Source organism: Pelodiscus sinensis, chromosome 2 (genome assembly GCF_049634645.1).
Source record: "Pelodiscus sinensis isolate JC-2024 chromosome 2, ASM4963464v1, whole genome shotgun sequence".
NCBI lineage: Eukaryota > Metazoa > Chordata > Testudines > Trionychidae > Pelodiscus > Pelodiscus sinensis.
Window position 1 is genome coordinate 156,195,976 of NC_134712.1, and position 23,759 is coordinate 156,219,734.

Below are 23,759 nucleotides of genomic sequence, written 5' to 3' on the forward strand. Positions count from 1 at the left end.
AAAAGAAGAAATCTGGCAGTGAAACAAGCAGTTGAAAGAAATCTGAAAATAATGGTTACCCTGTTACCACAGAGTGCGCTGAGAAGAATTAAAGGAACATTGCATTTGTAAATCCATTACAGAGCACTGGTTATTAACTAGATAAGGGGTAAAGCAATAATTTCCTCTTTAAAAATGCATTTGGTTTATTATTTCTATCATCTGGATATGTCAGTAAACTGCATTGTCATAAAAAGAGAGGACATAATTTGGAAAATAATGCACCTTGACATGAATGAATTGAGAAAGTTTTATGATTGGCATTAATGAGTTCAGGCTTATGCTTCTAAGATGTGCTCATTGTAAAGTCTTGGAGACTGAGTCCGATCTCATTTAAATGCAGTAGAGATAGTCCAAGTTTACACCAATGTAAGTAGGCACAGAATATATCCCCGTCACTCATAAAATATTACATGTAATAATCAACTGGAAATTGTTGAAAATGTACATCAGGCAAGATACAACTGAAAGTGATGTCTTTACCATATATAGACACTGTATGTATTTTATATATTGTATGTGTGTATAATGTGTCTGCACAACGTGTGTATGTATGCTATCTATGTAATTCTCTGCAGCTCAGAGTTTAGTGTTATCTTAATTACTTACAGTGTATTGAGATTAGAGTGACAAGGTTCCTTTTGTGTTAAGCAAGAGCTCACATTCCTGACAGATGAGCTACTCTCCTCTTTGCCTCTAGATGATCACAGGAAACATTCTTAAAAACAAAACAACACACAAAAAAAGTTTGTAACTTTTGGCTGACCTAATTGTGCAGTGGCAGAGCATTTTACTGCCTAGGCTGGGCAGCTCTGTGTTATAAGACACATTTGGGCTTTCCAGACTCTGAACCTGGTAAGTGAGACAGTGTGCTGTGTGTTGCTGGACATCATGCAATTCCACTTACAAAAGACAACAGGGGTGGAGTTGCATGGGCCCACGGCACCCAGGCGCCAGGAATATTCCGGGCCTTGCGGTCCTGACTCCACCAATGTTCTACAGAGCAGTCTTTGGGCAGAGAGTCCTGGGCTTAGGGGTTTGTGAGGAGGGTTAAGGTGGAGGGCACTGTGGTTCTCAATCTGTGGCCAATGATAAATAGGTTGAGAACCACTCTTCTACATTACATTTCACTGGTACAGCCCAAATGAATTTAGTGGAAAAACCTAGATGTCACAGAGAGCAGAGTTTGGCCCTGTTGAGTATCATTAGGAAAGACAACCTTCCAGAGTGCAGCATTATTTCAGCAATGTTAATTTATCTGTAATAATTATCTGTGGACCAAATCCTGAAGTTCTTACTCAGTCTTGAATAGTGACTTGAGTAGCAGTTTCTACTGAGTAAGGACTCAGGACTGGGCTGTATGTTTGCTGTTTTGTTGAAAGTGGTGTGATAGGGCCTTGCACTTTGGGGGGGGGGCTTCCCCTTCAGGGAGCCATGGAGTTTAGGTAGCATGGGGCCCAGCAACAGTACTACTGGCCTTGCTTTGCTCTGCTTTACTCTGCTATGCTCTGCCTCACCCGCTCCCAGCATTGCTCAGGATAGGAGAGGGCAGCAGCTTGGGGGAAGAGGCAAAATGGGAGTGTGCCAGGGATTTGGGAAAGAGGAGGAGTGGGAGCAAGGTCTGTACTGGGACAGAGGGGATGTTTGTCCTGGGCCCTGCCTGCCTGCCACCCCAACTCCCACCCCCACCAGAGATGGCCATGATAAGAGGAAGGAAAGAACAGGGGTTTTTTTTCAACTTCAATCATAGCCTTACTCCTTCCGTGTGGAATAAGAAGATACCATTTTACACTGTCCGTTTTCAGAGTAGAACTGCAGTTTAATAACTATGGGGAAGTCCTCACATTGACTTATGTGACTACAGGAATCTAAGGCTTACACACTGGTTGCAATTCTCATTTCGGCCTAGGGCTTTGGGGAGGGTTATTTAGTTTGTTTTTTAGTGGATGGGTCGGTGCTCTGGAGATCTCAAGACATTTTCCTGTAACTAGGCAACCTGCTGTCTGGCATATGACATTGGCCAGTAGAGAGGTCAGACCCTGTCCTCCACATCAGGAGACATTTGCTGGGAGGAGGAAAAGGTGGGGTTTCTAGGAGACACAGAAGAGGAAACGGAGAATTCCACAGGCAGACACACAATTGTGCTAGAGCCACAAACTGAGCATGCACAGCTCTGGCAGCTGCAGATCAGATTTATTTATGGCATGTTCATGGCAACACATGTAGGCATTTTATTGTCACATACAAAACTTCATGCATCAAGGTATATTGCATTGTGCATTCCTTCTAAACCAAAGTCCATTCTGTGTGCTTCGTTCTTTAAACTGATTTCTTACTTCATAATAATGTATCCCACCGTGTTCTTTCTTATCTTACTATCTCTTTAACAATGTATTTTTTTAGTGTAACTGAAAACCAAGCAGCCCAAACAGTATGATGGTGTTTGTTTATTCCTGGTCATGTTATCCTTTTTCAGTATTGGAGATTATAGAGCGTGGTTATTCTCAGATCTCTGCATATGTTGATGCTCTTCTAACCACTTTCCTATACTGTGACCATATCATAATCAATTTACTGCCACTTATTCTCTACAAATAAATAAGAAACAGGATTTTTAACTAGGATAATATCTTTGATTAAATGTGAAAAACAAGAGTTAGCATCATAGAAAATAAGATTAAAGAAATAGAGTAGCATCCTGCCTAACTTGACAGCAAAGATTTTGCAACATTCTCAGTCATATATATTGATGCTTTGACAGCACATAACTTTAACTGTGATTGGTAACCCTTTCAATTTGTTTGTGTCTGCTGTCAGAAATCAATTTCAGTATTTAATGGCATTATGCAGACTCAGCCAAGGAGAATTTTGCATGGATTTAATTTAAATGTTTGAAGCTTCATTGCTAAGATATACATTTTAAAAATAAATATTTTATTTAAAGCTCCATTTCTATGATACATCTCTTTTTTTCTTAATCAAAGTGGTCTTCAATTGACTAATAGATTTAAAAACCCTAAGGAATAAAATATGACAGCTCAAAATGTGACAAAACAGATGAAATAGTTGCTTGATCTTACCCAGCATTGTAGATTTAGTGATACTAGTGGGAGTATTCAAATGTTAAGTTCAGCAACAATCATAAGTGTTGATAGGATCAGGTCAGAGCAGCCATTTTTATCTAATTTCTCACTTCCTCCGTTTTACCAAGGCTGCAGAAAAAGAACTGATTGTTCTCATAATTACAAAATAAAAATGTAAACATAATATTAATTCCTTTCATTGAAAAAAATGTTTTTGGACTCAGACCTACTTCCAGTCCACCATCAAAACTGTTGACATTAGTGAGAGATCCCTATACATGAATAAATTACAGAATGGAGCCCAAATAAACCTGGGGGCGGGGGATCAAACGTTGTATGGTTGCCTTAAAGAAATGAAAAAGCACAGAAAATGAATTGAAATACTGTGTTTAAGACTCATCACTTGTATTTTTTTATCTTTTTTACAAGATTGAAGTTTGACTTGCAAAAGGAGAAATACTGGGTATATTCCCTGTTTTTGCTGCTTTATAATGTTTATAGATATGAAATACTGGGATTTTCTGTTCTTAACAATACCTCGCTCTTATATAGTTCTCTAAGTTAAAGATTAAAAACAACTCTGCCCTTTGTTTGAAGGAACAGAAAATCTCCACTCCTATAATGCTTGAATAAGTTCTTCAAAGTAAACAGAGACAGACCTGAGTTTGCTAAAGGAAAAATGATAAGGAAAAAAATTGCGGAGGAATATACAAGAAGAGAACCATCTCTCAGGAAGCAAAGATGGGCAAACCCCTGAATTTTTCCCCTTTTGCAGGTCATCTTTGTCAAACGTCTGCTGTTTTTGATGGCATTTCCATTCATTTCCAATCAAACTAGTACATATATATATCAAATGTGAAAACCAGGACCCATTGAAGTCAGTGACAAAACTCGCATAAACCTCAGTGGATCTAGGATTTCACCCTATGTGTTTTCAAGTTATCCAAGCATAAGCAGCGATTTTTAGCTAACTATCTTTACTGTATTTCATTCAGAGAGTCTGCAGCTCGCACATGATAACATTTATGTTGTGGATGATATGGTTTTGGATCTAGCAGAGGTAGAGGAGACAACATCAGTAAGTAGCTGTTTTGCGTCAGAAGACACCACTGAAGACTCAGGTGTTGTGAGCTCTCCATCTGATATTGTATCATTGGATTCACAAAATGACAATATGAAACTGAAAGACAAGTCAGTCAATGGTCTGGAGGACCCTGCTGAAGTGGATGTAACTTATGCCTCAGAGTTGTGCTCTGTGAGGAATACCTCCTGCGACAGCAACGATTCTGAAAAAGCTCAACACAGGTGAGTTCCACTTTTAAAACAATCTAAAAAAAACCCTCACTTGCCCTTCTTATAGGAAAGCATTTAACAAAGCCAGCTTCTACTTGTTGTTATTTTGTAACCCAATGCCAAATAAACATCTAAGGGCTCATTGAAATGAAAAAGTTTAGTGCCAAAATGCCCTGAGAGCGTGTGCCTATAGCAACTGGTAGAAGTAATTTTTTTGTTTTAATTTGTAATTTCTTGCAAAATTCTGCTGTTCTTCGGAGCTAATTTCTCCATAAAGTTTAACATAATTTGGTATCATAGTTTGGTTAATCCTGCAGGAGTGAAGACTTTTGTATGGGGTGAGGGGGTGTGATTTTATTGCAGATCAACATGTCTACAATAATACTGCCAACCAAGGAAAAAATTTTTAAATATTTTTATTCGGTTTCTTCAGCCAGATATCACAGTGCTCAGCTGGTACGTAAGAACCTGGAAACAGACTACAAACATAAGCAAAACTGACTTTCTTGTTTATTCGCCAATAAGTCAGTGAGAGAATGGAAAAGAAGTTCTTAGTGCTCTGCAGAGGCAAATTGGAAATCAGTGGCAGTTATGACACCATATGTTGCCACTGCAAGGAGGGTGGTCCAAGGTAGCATACAGAAAGGCACCCTACTCTGTGTATTGCTGCAAGATTGAAATGAGGGAGGGGCCTGTTATTCCTTATCCGTCACAAAGCCCATGCTCCCTCTATTAAGTATCTAAATCTATTGTACCTTCAAAAGAGTATGTATCATTGATCTAATATCTTTCCACACATTTCTGAGGGAAACCTTTATTTGTAATTAAGTAGAGGATTAAATTAGGGTTGCCAGCTTTCTAATGCCAGAACACCAAACACCTTTGCCTCCATCCACTGTATGTCCCTCTCCTGACCCCACTAAGGTTAGGAGGTGGACATCCTAGCTCAGCTACTTCCCCACAGGTTGTGCAGCAGCTAGTACGGAACCTTTCAGCTCTGCTGCAGCTGCAAACCAGACATTCAATGGCCCAGTCAGCAGTGCTGACCAGGGCCTTCAGGATTCCTTTTTGACTGGGTGTTCCAGTCCAAAACTGGACACTTGATGTACAGTCAGTGTGCAATCACCATAGGTCCCTTGATAACTTTTTTATGGAGGATGACATATACTAGCATAATATGATTAGCTCTAATGGCTTGATCCAAAGGCCATTGAAATCAGTGGAAAGACTCAGAGGGTATGTCTACACTAGCTCGTTAGTTCGAGCTAGGTAGGCAAATGAGGGCAGCCGGCGTTGCAAATGAAGCCCGGGATTTAAATATCCCGGGCTTCATTTGCATGTTCCCGGGCGCCGCCATTTTTAAATCTCCCTTAGTCAGAACTCCGTGCCCACAGCTACACGCGGCATGGAGTAGGTAGTTCGTGGAACGATGTGTACCGGTAGTTCGAATTAGAGGTCCTATCCGTGCCCCGGTTGCCCTCATTTGCCTACCTAGCTCGAACTAATGAGCTAGTGTAGACATACCCTTACTGATTTCAGTAGACCTTACCTTCACCTGAAACTGCAAGGCCCAAACTGGTTAGATAAAATATGCATGGTCAGGACATTGTATACACTGCCCAAAAGTAACTACAGTCTTCACTATCACAAGCATTTCTTACACATCCCCAAATTTCATATCATAATTGTGAATTTGAGGGACAGGATACATACCCCACAACGTAGGCCAGTAATATGGCATTCCTAATCAATGCCAAGTATATTGCTGCATTTGGTGACACATTTCATGCTTCCCAAGAAGTGAAAAACCTATCACATGCCATGAGAATGGCATACCACCACTAAAAAGTCAACATCTGCCTTACCTTTTGCTTCACTGCAAGGCAAAAACATCCTAGATATGCCTCTCATCCACATAAACGTGGCAATAAAGTTGATTATATTAGGAAATGTTACATGTATGCAAAAAATCTAAGTTATGGATTTTGTGGGAAATTCCATTTTAAATTTCCTATCCTGTCCATATAAAAAATCTCAGTCCTCATGTTGAATTACCAGAATGTGATTGGTTTTTAAATGATACTTTGGGGGCTCAGGGAATTAATTCTCTTCCAGTGAGTATGAAATCACTTCAGCTTAGGGTTGTAAAAAGTTAATAGGCTAACTGGTAAGCCTCACCCTTAACCTGCCACAGGTTACACACTGACTTCCTGGGAGCAGGCTGCAAAGCATACAACAAAGCCTCCCTGGGAGCAAAACGCCTTCAAAGCAGCAGCAAGGCCTCCTCCCTGGCAGCAGCCCCTGCCGGTCCCATTCCTGGGGAGGTGGCTTTACTGCGGGCTTTGCAGTATAAAGCTTATTTAAGATATATACTGCAGAGCCTGCAGTGTGTGTAACTGTACAACCATTATGATTTTTAGTGGTTACATTGTTAGCCCCATTTTTACATCCCTACTTCAGATCTACTTTAGGACCCTATGGAATCCTGAAACCTGTAACTGGTTTCTGTATTACAGCAACAACAGCTATGCTGCTGACAGCAAAACCTCTGAAACTGAGGTGTTCTCTCCTTCAGTGTGTAAATTCCAACTTCACTCTTAACCTGTTTATAAATAAACCAGTATTGAAAACAATGCCATTTTTACTTCCCTGGAGATCAACTCCATAAGTCTTCAAAAAAAAAAACCCCTTCTTAGGAGAAAAGATAAATGTTTATTTATTTGTAAAATATCTGTTTGTATGAAAATCTTAGATTCATTATCTGGTTTTGAGTCAATTTTGAACCCGGCAAGAAAAATTGGAGCATGCTATTTTCAAAGCTCCAGTGCTTATGACTTTGGGATTTTATGTAGGTCCTCAAATGGGCAGGAACTCTAGAAATGGGCCTTCTATGACATCCCCTCTTCTATTTCTGGGAGATGGATTCCCAGCGAAATCAAAGTAGAGTTTTGTATGAACCATTGACAGTAAGCTATACTTTCCTATATTTATGTTCCTTATTTATTTTCCTTAAGCATTGGTGCTCCAATAGAAAACTGTGCTTGAAGTTCATGAAACCTGGCTCAAGTTTAAAATAAAATAAACTGGCAAGCATTAATTCCTATAAAGGACAAGTAATATGTTGTGTAAAATGCCATTGTTTTGGTTCACTTTAATAATCCAGGAGCCAGTTAATTTTGTGTTATATGAAAGTGCACCAGTGAGCCAGAATGGGCCAAACGCATCTGTGGTTCTGAGCTCCGTTGAGCCAGTGCTGTTGCACCACAGACTAATTTGGCCCAATAGTTGAAAACTAATTGTAAAGGCTTTACAGAAGATGCTAAACATTTGTGTTATTTTTATTAATCATTATAAAATTGACTAAACACTGGGCTTTAGTTACATGACAAAATAAATAATTTCTAGGCAAACACAAGTATTACAGATAGAAAAGGCCTGAGTCTCATTTATACTGGATTTATTTTTTACTATTCTGGCTGTGGGAGTAAATTACATACTCACTCACTTTAAAGTGTGAAGATAATGGTATATCTGAGAACAGAGCTATGCTTGCAAACACATACAAGTCTACTGCATGATTTTCCCTTTGACTGCACACATGGTTTTCACTGACTTACATAGCATTTGATGAGCAGTCTCTGACTGTAATTCTCTCCTGTGATTTTGAAAGGCTGGCATGCATTTCAGTTGCACTTTCTCAGAGTTTAGTCACATATTTCTGATTTAAAACCCTGCTGCACTGCCAGTGCAATAAAGAACCTATGAGTAAAGAAAAATCCAGTCTAAAGTGTTTACATAGGCTAATGAGTCCCACATAAGGCTTAGCTCATGCTCCAGGAGGTATTCTGTGATGCTGTCTACTTTTGGCAAATTATATTTTTAATTCATTTTGTTAAAGCTTCCAAAAGCCTTCAGGCATGGGTGGCTTTATAAATTAAAATACTTTTATTATTTATTATCATAAGGATATGTGACTAAACTCTGAGAGAGTGCAACTGAAATGCATGCCAGCCTTTGAAAATCACAAAAGAGAATTATAGTCAGAGACTCTTCATCAAATGCTATGTAAGTCAGTGAAACCATGTGTGAATTGAAAGGCATGCAGTAGACTTGTATGTGTTGGCAAGCATAAATTTATGCATGGATATGCAATGACACATGTACCACTACCTGCTTTCAGAAATGAGAATGACTATAGTATTTATACTTCCAGTACAATTTTCTCAAGTAGGGGGTACTTTCTTCCCATAATATGCAAGACAGGGAGACTTTCAGAGAGCTATTCTGTGCTCTGCCATCAACATGTCTTTGGGCAAGTCACTTCACATTTCTGTACCTCTGTTTTCTCTCACCACTTGTCTATTTTCATTGTAAGCTCTTGGTACAAGGGCAGTTTCTTGCTATGGGTATGTCTACATTGAAGCTGACGTGTGTAATTCCCAGCTCGCATAGACATACCTATGCTAGCTCTGCTTGAGCTAGTATACTTACAATAGGATTGTAGCATGAGTGCCAGCTTAGGCTAGACAACCGAGTACATTCCCGTGGGGGTCTAGACATTGTATGCAGCTAGTTAGCCCAACCTGTTACCCATTCTACCCTGACCTCACTGCTATTTGTAGATTGCATTTCAAGCAGAGCTGGCAAGGTACGTTTGTGACAGTGTTTGCACAGTATCTAGCATAATGGACTCCTGATCTCCACTGAGGGCCTTAGGGGCTGCCATAATAGGAAAATATATTATAATCAACATTAAGCATTGACCCTGAACACCCTTCAGCATTTTGGTTACCGTCTCCTCTCATACCTGCTCACAAAATTTTAATATATAGTATTAAATTAATAATAGGCAAGCCTCAAAGAAGTTAAAATGTTGCATACATAGCAATAAACACATCTCGTGATCTCTCACAGTTATAACTCCTGTCCTCCCACAACCTCCTCTTTTCCCATCCTTTGTTTGGTGTCTACACGCTAGCTGCATGGGGCCAGGATTGGTCAGTGTTATATGCCTACAAAGCATCATGCACTCCTGCTGTGTAGAGCTGTATAAATAATTACACACAAAACAGAACATTACTAAGTTGTAAAATCAAGCAGTCAAAAGTTAGGCTATGCCAGAGCAACCTTCATTTGCCACCCTTGTGCATATTTTTTATGACATAGTCTTTAATCAAATGATCACTTATTTTTTTCTTCAGGACCCCTGCCTCATTCTGTGCACAGGATGGATGGTGCTCTCTTAATGAGCAACTATTCAGTGCTTTATTTTATCCAGTTTGCTCAGTTTGGGGCTTTGTGCTTTATTTACTCGACATTATTCAGACCCTGCTCTAAAGTCAGAATTATTAATTTCTACATTGGGTTATCTATGCTGCTCATCACTCTTGTATCCAAATGCTGCATGAACACTAATTTATTTTCACAGCCCCCCTGTGAGGTGTAGGGAGGGTATTGCCCACACTTTACATATGGGGACTTGAGAGACAGAGAAATTAAGGTCAAAAGTGTCCACTATAGGTTCCCATTTCAGACTCCTAGGGCCTGCTTTTTTCAGAGTGCTTAGTAGTATATAGTTTACGATATATTTTGGAGAGTTTGTCTATTTTATCAAGAACCCCATCAAAACCGTAATACGTAGGACCACCAAATTCATTATACAGCTTTCTCTTATCAGAACTTAAAGCAATGTCAAGGTTTAGTTGTGCCAGGAAAATGGGATGTGCCTAGAATGGGACTCTCTCTCATAAAACCAAAACAGAATCACCAAAGCAAGTATAGTCCTCAAAATTGACATAACTGAGCAAATGTTGCAAGAGACTGAACCAAAATGAGCCAGAAGCATAGGATGATCCTGGAATAGGACTCTTCTCAATAAACCTTACAGAAAAGAGATAAAATGGAGAAATTTGGAGTAGTGTTCTGTTTTGGCACAGCTAAATCAATACTTAAGGTTTGAAAACTAGAAGAAAATGTTATTGGAAACCAAATTTACTGTAACATGAACACTATGTTAAAACATAGCGAATTATGAGAGTTTATAGGAATGAAGAAATAAAATACACTTGGTAAACTTTCCAAATTATGGACCCAGGCAACGCTAGTACTTACTCTGTTCAAATACAGCTCCTGTTGAACTTGAAGTTGCAATTTTGAGTGCCCAGCATTAGAGCCTGGGTGAAATGTTTTCAGCAAATACCATTTTTTGCTGAAAAATGCTTTTTGGGAGGCTCCAGAGCTCAAGACCCTCTGGCTTGAGACTCTAGATTGGAGGAGCCAAGCCTTGCGTGTGCCAAAGCCCTAAGTAGTGTTGGTACAGAGAAGCTTCTCTATCCCTCAGGCTATATCTACACTGCAGAGTTTTTGCGCAAAAACTTGCAGAGCGTCCACACTACAAACGCGTTCTTGCACAAGAAAAAGTACAGTAATCATAAGAACAGGGCTTTTTGCGCAAGAGTTATTCCTCTTTCTACAAGGAATAAGCCTTTTTGCACAAGAGCTTTTGCGCAAAAAGGCATGTGTGGACGGGCAACGGGTTTCTTGCACAAGAGAGCAGCCTATGGATAAAATGGCCATCAGAACTTTCTTGCGCAAGAGAGCGTCCACGCTGCCATGGATGCTCTTGTGCAAAAGCACATGGCAGTGTGGACGTGCTCTTGGAAGTTTCTTGTGTAAAAAGTTCTTGCGCAAGAAGCCTGCAGTATAGATGTAGCCCCAGCTAAGCTCTGGAGGAGTGGGAAGGAAGTTATTTCCAACATCTTGATTTCCCAACCCTATAGTCTTTGTGTCCCTTCCCTGGGCAAGGATTTAGGACCTTTTTCCCACGCTGTCCCTGACCTGATTCCTGCCACTAGGAGTGTGGGACTGCTCTGTCCCTAGACACTCACCCTGCTGAGCCACCTCTCTGGCCCAGTTCCCTGAAACTCCTGTAATAGGTTCCATGGTGCACAAGGCATGTTTAGGGATTAACCCTTCCTGCCCACTTGGTAGCCAGGTGACAGGAGATGGCTGGGTTATGTCAGTGGGCAGCAGCAGCTTGGAGGTGTTTGCTGCTGTTCTATAGGCAGAAAGGGACAAGCTGCTTCTAATCACAGAGGAGCAGGTGTGGGAGGAGGGAAGAGATTATTTCTGCAAAGGCATGGGCCAAGTCATCTCTGTGGCTGGAAGCTGCTGCTGTCCATGTTCTGGTCCGAACCCTCACAGAAATCTGGGGGAGGTGTGTGACCCTATATGTGCCCCATATGTTGCCTCAAGAAGACACAGCAGTGGGTACCAGAAAAGGTGGATCCATCCCTGGGGCCCAGCCAGGCATGGAATGTGGAGATCACTGAGCAGGGAGGGTTGAGTCAGGTCGGTCAGTCACCCCCATCCCTGTGTGAGAGAGGGTGTACCAGAATGTGCATGTGTCACCTCGCCCCAGGCAAACCTTAAAGAGAAGGAGGTAAATAAAAAGACTCAAACCACTCAGTATTTCTTTTTAGACAGAGGCTCTATCAACTTCATATTAATTTGAATGCTTCTACTGCACAGTTCTGATTGATTGCTGTTGGACTTCCTTGGATATGAATAATTTTACCAGATGTTCCATATTCAGCATAGGTAAATATGGTCACCCTAAGAGTAGGACACTTACATCCTTCTACAACACTCATGTTAATACATCCCGGAATTGTATTAGCCTTGTTTGTAATTGCCTCACAATGTTGAATCACGTTTAATTTGTGGTCCACTATAACCCTTAGATCCTTTTCAGCAGTACAATTATTCCTCATCAGGCAAATGCATCAGCAAATCTCTAATGAAGTACAGCTTAGACAAGTATCCCCATTTTGTAGTTGTCTGATTTTGAATTCCTAAATATAGTACTTTGCACTTGTCTTTATTGAATTTCATCTAGTTGATTTCAGATCAATTCTCCAGTTCGCCAGTTCTAATCCTGTCCTCCAAAGTGCTAACAGTCCCTCCCAGATTGGCATTATCTTCCAATTTCATAAACACGTTCTTCACTCCATTATCTAAGTCATTAATGAATATATTGAATAGTACTGGACCCAGGATTCCTGCTTCTCACACACCATTTCACAACAAACTATTGCTAACCACTCTTTGAGAATGGTCTTTTAGTCACTTTGTATCTACCTTATACTAATTTCATCTGAATCTCAGTTCTCTAGTTTATAAGAATGTCATGTTGTATTGCCCCTAATACATAGGACAGGTTTTCTTTTAGCGAGGTTAAAAAGGCATTTTACTTCATCTGAATTGTGCTTATAGTCAGGTGACCAGATAGCCAGCGTGAAAAATCAGGATGGGGATGGGGAGTAATAGGCACTTATATAAGATAAAGCCCTGAATATCTGGACTAGCTCTAATACCAGGACATAGGGTCCACTTTATAGAGAAGAAATAATTAAAATAATAGGAATATTTGGGGGAATGGAAATTACTTTTATGACCGCCCCCCACACAAAAAATATTTAAGAGATTCATAATCCTCAAATTCTACAAATATGGTTTATTTCTGTTCTTTCCTTCTCTATCTCTGTCTTTCTTTTCTCTTCTCTTTACCTCTCTCCCCAAAACCCACTCTTAAAAATCCTGACACGACTCTGGACGTCTTTGTGCATTGTTTGTTAACTGGTGCTCACAGAGGGAAGATGATGATGCAGCTATTATTCTAAAGTAGTAGGCATTTTCAGCCATTAGAGCAACAGTCCACACTAGCTTTTCATTCAATGTATACATAAGAAAAGGGTGTGGTGCTTGTGGAATTGTTAGAATCTTTTACAAGTGTCACATTGAGAGAGCTGCACTGCTGCGAGTCAAGAGATCGAGAGTCTCTGGCTCTTCCTCAGATTTTTTTGGTGCTCAACCTTCCACCAGAACGATAACCTCACAATAGCTCAGTTTCCCCATCCTTAAAACTGGGGTATTATTTCTCCACTCCAAAGTGGTATGTTGTGGATTAATTTATTAATGTTTGTATGTAAAGCACCAGGATAATGCTAGACGGAAGGCCTTAAGAAATACAAAGCAGTAATACATATCAAGCAGCAACATTTTTGTTTTGTGTGTGGTGTTTTTTCACCAGTGAACACAAAAAAGACCTATAATAGGACTGTAAAATATTGTTGCAACCCCATTTTTCTCTCAAATATGCTCATGCAGTTCCCATTAAAATCAATTCGTGGTAATGCTGATCTATCTGAGGGCATAACTAGACCCTTGTACCCTAGTCTTGACAAGCCAGTTACTCTTTGAGAATCAAAAATAGATGCATTCAACCTTTGTGCACACTTTTACCCTCCTGTAAATATAATACACTCCAATAAACCTGATAACCAAGCTCTCCTGCGTCCAGAAAGGGAGTGCTACTTGCCTTTTATTCTCCTTTAACAACATGAAAAGCAGGGATGTGTGGCATTCAGACAATGGCAGACCATAGACCTAATGTTTTTTCTTCTATTTGCCTGTCACTTTCAGAAACCATGCATTAAAGACAAATGATGACTTTGTTATCTAACCAGTCCCAAATGGAATGTACTTTCCAGTACATTAACAACACATAATTTGGCACTGTTTGCAGGCTTTGGTCATATGAAGCTGAAACATTAAAAGTTTATGCACTGAAGTGCACTTGCACCTCAGAAAGGAGGGAGTAGGCTTACAGGAGAAAGAGATCATTTTCTAACTCTTTGGTAGGGGAGGAGGGTGTCAGAATTGGAGGTGTATAAGTGCACATTTTACAGTGCTGTATCTGTTGGGCTCAGGGGTGAGAGAACCCCCACACTCCACCCCTCACTTACATTTTTTATAGGTACTATCGTTTCACACACCCCAACCCTCTGCCCTGAGCTACTCCTCCCCCTGAGGCAATGGGGGATACAACAGCACCTGTAAGAAACTTGTTACTTTCACACCGTGTTAGCCATCTACATCTGATACTGTATATCAGCCTTTCCATAATTCTTTGGAAATACTTTTAATTCAGAATTGGTTGAATTTGATCCTTTGCTAAAACCCAAAGAAGTCACTTTAAATGTAATGGCAGTGTTTCTGATTGCAATTACAGTGCCTTTAATGGTTTAAAAAGCTCTATTTCTAACTAGATGTACCTAAGCTTTTTCTTTTCTCCCTTTTGAATGTAAACTTTCTCATAAAAGTCCTTCTTCTACGGTGCTAATTTGACAAAACACTGCTGTAACTTTCATTTTGTCTCCAGCTGAGCCAGTGACTGCAGAGGAGTGTTGTGTTGTGGCCTCAGCTCAGTGGAATGGTAAAGCCAGTAGGTGAGCAGTTGCTGCACTCCGTCCTTTGTTCTTGCATGGATCTCTACTAATCTCCATAAGTAATATAGGGAGCAGCGTCCTGGAGCTGTGCACATTAGCTCTTTCTAACTTGGCTAAAAACTCAGCAGTGCAGTGATTTTCAGCACCTATTGTTGTGTGAGAAAAGCAGCCTGAAGTTTATCATGTTCTTTCCCCAAATGAAAAGAAGTGTGTGTGAGAAAATGCCATTGCTAATGTTTATCCACCATGTAAAACACAATATCAGAATAAATCTTATGTTTGTCTTGGATTCTAGCCAAAACAGAACTGTCAACAAAAGAAAAATATAAGGGGTCGAGAGGGAAGGTTTAAAAAGAAATTAAAGGCTCTTTTGTTTTCTTTTGCTAAATACTGTCGTGTGAAAAGTAGTTTTAAGCATATTTATATGTCATGTGAGCTACTGCAAACCCCTAAACCTTCCCTCTCACTCAAGACACACACACATTATATATTTTGAAACCATGATAATTTGGAGAAGAGCTCTAGTATTTATATATGGATATTGGAAGGGTTTTTTGGGGGGGGAGGGAGAATTAATCTCATTAGAATTAAGAAATGCACAAAAAGTTTTATGATTCAGAGAAAAATAATAGTACGGTGCTTTCATTTCCAAAGCACTGTACAAGCAACTGATTATCTTCGCATAACATTTCTGTGAGTTGGGTATTATTAACTCAGTTTTACAGCTAAAGAAACTGAGGCACAGATATTAGGAAGCAAATAATCTTTAGTCACTGCACAAGTGCACAGAGACTGGGAAGAAATCCTTGCTGCTTCTACCTTTCCTGTGCCTATTAAGGGACCGTAATAATTTAGCTATCAGGGCCAAATCTAGTTTCTTATTGACTTCAATGACAGATGGATTGGATTCTACACAACATCCCAGAGATGACACAGTGAGTCCTTAGTACAGATAGAATTCGAACTCATTACTTTCTGTCCCTAGCACTTGAGCACAATTTGCTCCTTCTGGGCTTGTCTACAATGGGGAGGCTTATACATAATATGGGGAGAAATAGTTAGGACTCTTGGGACAAGAGGAGAAGAAAACAAACAGCACGACAGATGCGAATTCTGATGTTTAATGTACTGATGGAAGGTAATGATAATGAGAAGCATAGTATTAGAACCTACACATCATAGAACCCTAAGCTGTGTTTGGGTAGTTGAGCCCTTGCTTAGGCCTGGTCCTGCAAAGAGCTTAGAAAAATCTATAACTTTACTCAAATGAGTAATTCCATTTACTTCATTTTCTTTGTAAGACTTGGGCCTTACATCTCCTGACTTCGCCACTAAATAAATTGCCAAGGGAGGTGGTGGAATCTCCCTCTCTAGAGATATTTAAGAACAGGTTAGATAGACATCTGTCAGGGATGGTGTAGACGGAGCTTGGTCCTGCCTTGAGGGCGGGGGGCTGGACTCGATGACCTCTTGAGGTCCCTTCCAGTCCTATTATTCTATGATTCTATGATTCTATCTTTCACTTCTTCAGTCAGTAGATCAGATGAGGATGTATCTGCCTTTCTTGCTCCCTTGCCTTTGCATGGGTCTCTTGACAAGAAAACTCAGGTTAACATATTGTAATGTGACTGGTGATAAACACATCTAGGGCCTGATCCCAGGTGATGTGTAGCATCTTCAACTCCCAATATCTGGTCCAGGAGAGTTGGCAACCTAGCAACAGCTGGAGGCTGCTGCAGAGTCCCAGGCCAGCAGTAGAATACTGAGCAGCAACAGAGCCTGCAGAACCAGTGGCATGGATGCTGGGGACGGTGGACATCTTCGGGGTTGCGGGGCCGAGAGGAACCCAAGGGGGCTGCCCAGAGGCTGGGACCTGGGGCTGGTGGAGTTAATGGCAGGTCGACAGTAGGGCTGGGCCCTGGGTGCGAGGACGCTGGGTGCATAACCTGGGGGTGCTGCAAAACCCCTTGCACCACTATTTTCCATGCCTCCTGTGCCTATGGATGTTAAAGTGCTATGTTTTAACTTTCTTACTATTCAGCACATGGTCATGAGCTGGTATCTTTGACAGTGAAAAACATCTGAAAAATATTCTGGGGCTTATTTATTTATGTATTGGCAAAGACTAGGGGCTTGAGTTTGATCTCACTTATACTCATGTACTTATATAATGTCAGGGGAGTTACTTCTCATTTACACTAATGTACGTAAGAGGACAGTCAAGCTCCAGGAATTTATCTGTGCATTTATTCACAGAGCTGTAGGAATGCTTACACAATGGTGTGGGAAAGCAGAGCTGAATGTTAAAAGAAAACGAGAAGTCCTGTGGCACCTTAAAGAGTAACAGATTTATTTGGGCATAAGCTTTCATGCACAAAGAAACATGTCATCTGGCATGAGTCTCATAACAACAAAATGGCTTAAAAAAGTAAAATGAGTAGTAAGGAGTTAATTATGTCAACAACAAAAACAGGAGAACAATCCCAAAAATTGAGTTCAGAGGTCTATTTCAAAAGGCAATAGCAAAAGGACATTTTGCAGCCCAAGTTCAATAAACAAAACAAAATGGCTTTTTGTAGACTCTCATAGGGACATATAACTGCCATATTGGGTCATATTGTGGTTCATGTTTCCCAGTATCCTGTCTGTGACTGTGGCCCACACCAGAGCTTCATGGGGAAGGTACAGACGAAGGCAGTTATGGAGTGATCATCCTCTGTCTGCCACTCAGAACTACTCATAGTCAGAAATTTAGGGTCACTCCAATAGGGGGCTGCATCCCTAACCATCTTGGACCTATTCATTATGAAATGATGTATACAGTTATTTTTAGAACCTAGTTTATTTTTGGCCTCAATGACCGCCCATGGCAATGAGTTCCACAAGATAGTAGAAGTACTTTTTCCACAGTTGTGTGTATTAAACCTGCTATCTATTAATTCCATCAAGTGATCCTTGGTTTTTGTGTAAAAGGGTAAATAACAGTTTTGTTCACTTCTCCCACACAATTTATGATTTTATAGACCTCTATCACATCCTCCCCTCCTTTGTCTTCTTTTTTATAAGTTGAAGAGTCCTAATTGTTTTAGTCTGTCATCACATGGAAGGCGTTTCGTACCCTTGATCATCTTTGTAGTCTTTCTCCCTTTTCCACTGTATTCTTTTTTCAGCCTACAAATATTAAAGGTTAGGATTTATATAGTGGCAATATTTTATGCTTATTTTCTATCCCTTCTGAATGGTTCCTAACATTCCATTAGCCTTTTTGACCACAAAGCTTGCACACTGAGCTGAAGGTTTCAGAGAATTATCCACAGTGATTTCCAGTTCGCTTTCTTGGGTGGTAACCACTAATTTAGAACCCATCGAGACTCAGAAGGCCTCTTATGGGGAAGTGCTGAGTGCCTATTGAGTGTAACTACAGTTGAAGATGCTTGACAGTCAGTGGTACTCTGCAGATTTGGTCCCCTGCAGTCTGGCTCAAACACAGACAGCACCATTCAGACCTTACATGATTTGCTGAACACTCTTACTTGAAGCACTACATTTTTATTATATTTTTAAAATAGGAAGGCCTCCGAGAAAGAAGTATGTTCAAAGATGGAATTGAGTGAGAAGAATGACACCATTATAGGCAGAAGGAAAAGGGAAAGTTTCAAGAATAAGACTGGGGCATGGAAGAAGAGAATAGTAAAATTGAACATTCAGGAAAGAGGCTTGGGAGGAATGTAGGAAGTGAGTAGGGAAGTAAATGGAAACAGCAGATGTGGACAGGAGCTAGTTGTACAGTGAGGATAAGAAGCTTGACAAGCAAAAGGAAGCCATTGAAAAGATTTGAGAGCAGTTAGAGTAGGAGATTATTTTATTGGTAGCCTAATCACAAGGACAAACTTTAATTTAGATGCCACATTATTACTCAATGTGATGAATAAGGGGAAGGAATAAACAAACTCCTAAAGTGAAATCCTGGGTCCGCTGATGTCAATGACAAAATTCCCACTGATTTCAGGGGCCAGGTTTTCACCTCTAAGAAATAAAGAGCTTGTTGTCACACACATATTAGTGGTATTTTTTTTAAAGACAAATGGAGAAAATACATGGTATCAAATTCTGATTTCACACTGGTTTTAGACCGTTCCAAAACTGTATTGAAACCAGGGGTGTTACTTCTAATTACACAGGTATATTTGAGAAAAAAATGAGGCCCATAATAAATATGATCCAAAATGTCTCCAAAGAGATTAGTTACCCCTTTTTTCCTCCATTCAAAATGAAAAATAGATTTTTAACAGAGCCTAGTTATTTTTAATTGCAATTCATATGCATGTGCAGTATGTGCACAACACATGTAGCAGACAGCTTTAAAATGACACAGATATGCAAACAATTTCCATTTGGGCACTCTCCTTTGTACAGACTTCACAGTGAATCCGAACCATTTCTTTGTGACCAGCTTTATTAATCCTAATCTTTTGATCAGCAGCACTCTGAGGAAAAACCACAAATATCCCACAGTGCAAAGATAAGAGATGTGGTTGCATCAGTATGGTGCGTGCTGGTAGCTCTGCTTGAATTTTGTACTTCTGGGGGCATGTGCTTCACATCTACAGTGAAACCAAAGAGGTTGAAATAAGAATGGCTTTCAGAGTGACAATACGAAAATAACCCCACCATTTTTCTCTTTCAATTAGTAGCAGAGATGAAGAAATGACTGCAGTTAAGAATGACAATGAGGACGTATTCATTGCTGCACGACTCCAGCAGGCTCTGGCTGAACTAGATGTCAGTTTAGAAGGTAGGGAACTATGTCATCTCTGAGCTACAGAAGTAGTAAGGGACAGTAAAAATATACAGGGTCAGTTTCTGCCTTATGCATGTGCAGTGTTCTCATGCAAGTCACCGGGAGCTACACATATAGCTGTGAGCAAAATTTGGCCCCCACCATCTGAATTGCTGCTATTCTAACCCACATTATTTTGTTGCTGGATTAAACTGGTATCCTTCAGCTGCTATTACCTATTTATCCACATATTTATATGGACGTCATTGTATATGAGTGCCTGCTACCAGAAAGGTCACACTTTATGGGCCACATTTTCTGCTGGCATATTTTCATCGACTTCAGTGGAGTTAGGCATGTAGAGAATTTGGCACTATGTTTCTGATCGATGTGCAATATGTAGCTTGCATCTTTGCAGCAGGATCTTCTCATTTTACAGCACATAAACTGCTTTAATACTGTCAGGATCAAATGGAGAATAGGGTTGGGAAAACGGTTTTAAAAAGTAACTGTGAAACCATTAAAAATCCTAGTAGTTATATGCACTGCAGATTCTGCAGTATAATCCTGAGGATTATACTGCAGAGCCCACCGTGCCGCTGGCTCCCCAGGAGTGGGGTTGGCAGCCAGGTCCTGGTGTGCACCAGGAGCCAGCTTATATTATAATATAATATAGTATAGGCTGGGTCACCGCACACACCAGCGCCAGCTGCCGGTCCTACTTCTGAGATCTGGCTGCCACTCCACACTGTGGGCTCTGATACTGGGAGTTTATAAGCCGACTCCCAGTGTGCACTGGCTCCTGGCTACCAGTCCTGGGGGCCTGACAACACCGCAGGTTCTGCAGAAGAAGCTTTGTACTGCAGAGCCCACAGCGCGGGGTGGCAGCTGGCTCCCCGGGAGCAAGGTCAGCAGCCAGAGCTTGCGCACACCGGCCAAGAGTTTAACCATAACAAAATCCAACCAGCTGATGCTTCTTGGTTAACCATTTGAATGGTTACACTCTTACATCCCTCATGGAGAAGGGGGGGATGTTTTCTATATGATATTTCAACCACATTACTACATGCAGTTTAAAGTTATAACATTAACATTCTGACCAGTTTAGGTAAAAATAGCCTGTTCTTCACAAAGAAATACCCTACTTCCTAACCACCTGTGATAAATCAAAATATCACTCAATTATGTGTTTCGATTCAAAATGATGTGAACCCTTCTTTAATTAATTGAATTAAATTCATTTAAATAATTGAAAGAAGAAATAAATCCAATAGCTTCTTTCACAATGAAGCTGTTACATTCCTGGATGATGATAGGGGGCAGGATGATAGAAGAAGAAATGCAAGTTCTGTTTCTTTGTTGGCTTCCTTGAAGTAGTCCCGCAGACAGGTTCTTTTATTAACTAGGTTTAAAAATAATAATTTAGAGATGTTTTCTGTTTATTCTGAAATGTTTCTCCTTTGGAGTATTGCAATAAAGAGTTTGTCGCTGAAACATTAGTGAAAGTTAAGGTATAAACAGTAGACTAAATTCTACCCTCAACTACACATGTGATTCCCTTTGAATACATTGCGAGGCATGTACATGTAACATTGACAGACCCCAGTTGTCAGCAGGTGGAATTCAACCTGGATCTTTTGGTGCTTAGCACATGAGCCAAAAGCCACCTGGCTGGTAACTAACACTGTAGAGCAGATTTATTCTCTCTAAGTGGTCTTGATACCACTAGATGGGACAGTATACCACAGGAGGGGAGTGGGTTACACACACACAATAGGCTGATGGTAATAATCAGCTAGACAATAAAATATATGCATGCAGATAATGATTTTTCTTACAACAGGAAAATGTTTGCTTGTGAGCCAGGTATGTCCTGAATTATGTAATTGTCATCAAAATCCATATTTGTTATGATTGTCTAAACCATCTTTGAGTAATAGACAGTGAGGTTGCAAACGTGACCAATTTGTGAAAGCTTTTGTTTGTATTTTTTGCAGCAATGGAAGGTATACACTGTGAAGCAGATAATGATTCTGTGGCAGACCACACAAATGGGGTGTCCAGCCCGCATTTCATCAATGCTGGTGCTGCTCAAGATACTGCTTTTGTTGTTCCAGTAACAAACATAGATGATATCTTGGATGTTAACACCATAGGTCCAATTGAAGATGAAGAGAATATGTTACTCCCTAAAGAAAATGATAAAGAAGCTATCTCAGCTGATTCCATTACTTTATGGAACTTTACAAATAACAGTGCAGGGTCTTTTGATAAGAAACAGGTAAATGACATGTCCCTAAGTATATCCATGGACTTAATTCACCAGCAGTCCTCTGAAGATGTATTTAATTCCCTGCATGCAGAACAAAAGCGAGAGAAGTTTGGATCTCTTACATCTTTGTTTGAAAAGAGAAATGAAAACAACCTGGGGCTGGAAAACACCTATAAAAGTGGTGTAAGTTCAGAAGAATGCAAACCCACACAGATTTCTTCTCCTCTCACGCCTGTGACTGAAATACAGATAGCAAGAGAGAAAACAAATCCATATAATGAACAAAATAGTCAGGAAAAAATCTTGAACAAAATGAAAACAGAATTGGAATTCAAGCCCACATCAAACAAAACCACTGAGGAAAAAAAAGATGTCTTATCCCCGCGCCAGTGGGGTCATCGTGTCCCTAGTTCTGTAACAAGCTATGAACCTAAAGTAGGCCTGACAACCTTTAAAGTTGTTCCTCCCAAGCCTGAAAAAAAATATTTTGATAGAGGGAATTCCTTCACCACTGGTGCCCTTAAGATAGATGACTTAGGCAACCTGATCACTCCAAATGCTGATAAGAAGAACACATCAGATTTTTCTTCCAATGAAACTGAAGAACCTCATATTGGGAGAGTAAAGGCATTCTGGAGGGAAAACTCTATGGAAAAACAATCTGACAAGTCTATAGAATATAATTCTAAAAAGTCAATAGCCATTGTGAGCTCAAAACCCTTTAATTCAAAATCTGAAAGCAAACCTATCTCTCTAATGGATTCAAAACCAATACCATCACAAACAATTACGTCAAATGTGGCTGAAAGGCATTTTGAGCTTGAAAGAATCAAACCACCTGTTCCAGCCACACAGTCTCAGGTAAAAACATCAGCATTCCCAACAATTAACAAGGACGAGACAGAGTTCCCATTTTTAAAGCCTTATAAAAGAACTTCAAGCCATTATGTTGCATCGGCCATTGCAAAACGTCTTGATCCACTTACATTAAAGACTGATTTGACAGAGAAGCATGTTAAAAATGAGAATAAACATGAGGAAACATTGATAAAAATTGGAGCAGAACCTCTCCCCAAAGAATGCATTACTGTGGCCAAAAACAGCCCTAGGGCAGTGAAACCTGCAGAAATGAGAGACTCTCATTCAGATATATTTACCTGCAGTCACAAAGCATCAAATGGCAGGTTGACACTTGGTGATAATTTTGCCATGGAAAACAAAACAGTGACTATCAAGTCACTGAATCACGTTACCCCTGTAGGTTTCTATAAACGGAGCATCAGTGTACCGCTTACTAAATCCTCTTCAAAAGATAACTACCCTGCAGAAAGCAATCACAGTTTTAACAGCAGACAAAGTATAGTTGATAAAAACACACATGCTTTGTCTGATCAGAAAGGTGAGAAGACGGACCATGCTAATTCTTCCTCACCGCTCACATCACCCAATCTCCCAACATCTACAGCCTCTTACAGCTCATTATCGAGGTCCACTAAATGGCATCCTGCTAACAATATACAAACTAATTCTTTAAAAGCATTGTCAGAGTTCAATATTACACCTGTGAATAACCACATCAGTTCTCAAAGAGACAAGAAGCCTGCTGTTCCCCTAATAAACGATATACATAAATCTGATGATATTATACAAACTGATATTTTTGGGCCAAAGAAGAAGTTCAAACCTGTTGTCCAGAAACCAGTTCTGAAAGATTCATCCCTGCACAGCACATTAATGGAAGCCATTCAGACTGCAGGAGGAAAGGAAAAACTACGAAAGGTAAAGTGGAGACTTTATTTAGGCCATTGAAACTGAAAAAGTCTGTATTTACCAGAGTAGACACCAGCTTATTCTATACCTGGTACTCTTGCTCATGTGCTGAAGTGCATGTACTATTTAAAAAACTTATAATAGCAACATTCAGAATTGACCGCTGGCTATTCCTCACATCCTGTATATTGTTATACAATAGCCTAGCCGCTTGTGCTAGTTAGAATAGCCAG

General features: G+C 40.1%; 1 protein-coding gene across 14 annotated transcripts in view; it reads left to right on the plus strand.

Annotated features, from left to right (window-relative positions):
• The window catches only part of COBL (cordon-bleu WH2 repeat protein), a 229,204-nt gene that overhangs the window by 194,115 nt on the left and 11,330 nt on the right, over positions 1-23,759 (plus strand). For 13 of the 14 annotated variants that reach the window (XM_075921663.1, XM_075921658.1, XM_014580203.3 and 10 more), the window contains 3 exons: positions 4,118-4,427; positions 19,396-19,499; positions 21,482-23,535. In XM_075921663.1, the coding sequence (XP_075777778.1) occupies positions 4,118-4,427; positions 19,396-19,499; positions 21,482-23,535 (2,468 nt within the window). The remainder of the gene's footprint in view (positions 1-4,117; positions 4,428-19,395; positions 19,500-21,481; positions 23,536-23,759) is intronic. The other variant, XM_025178085.2, reaches the window with a different exon arrangement.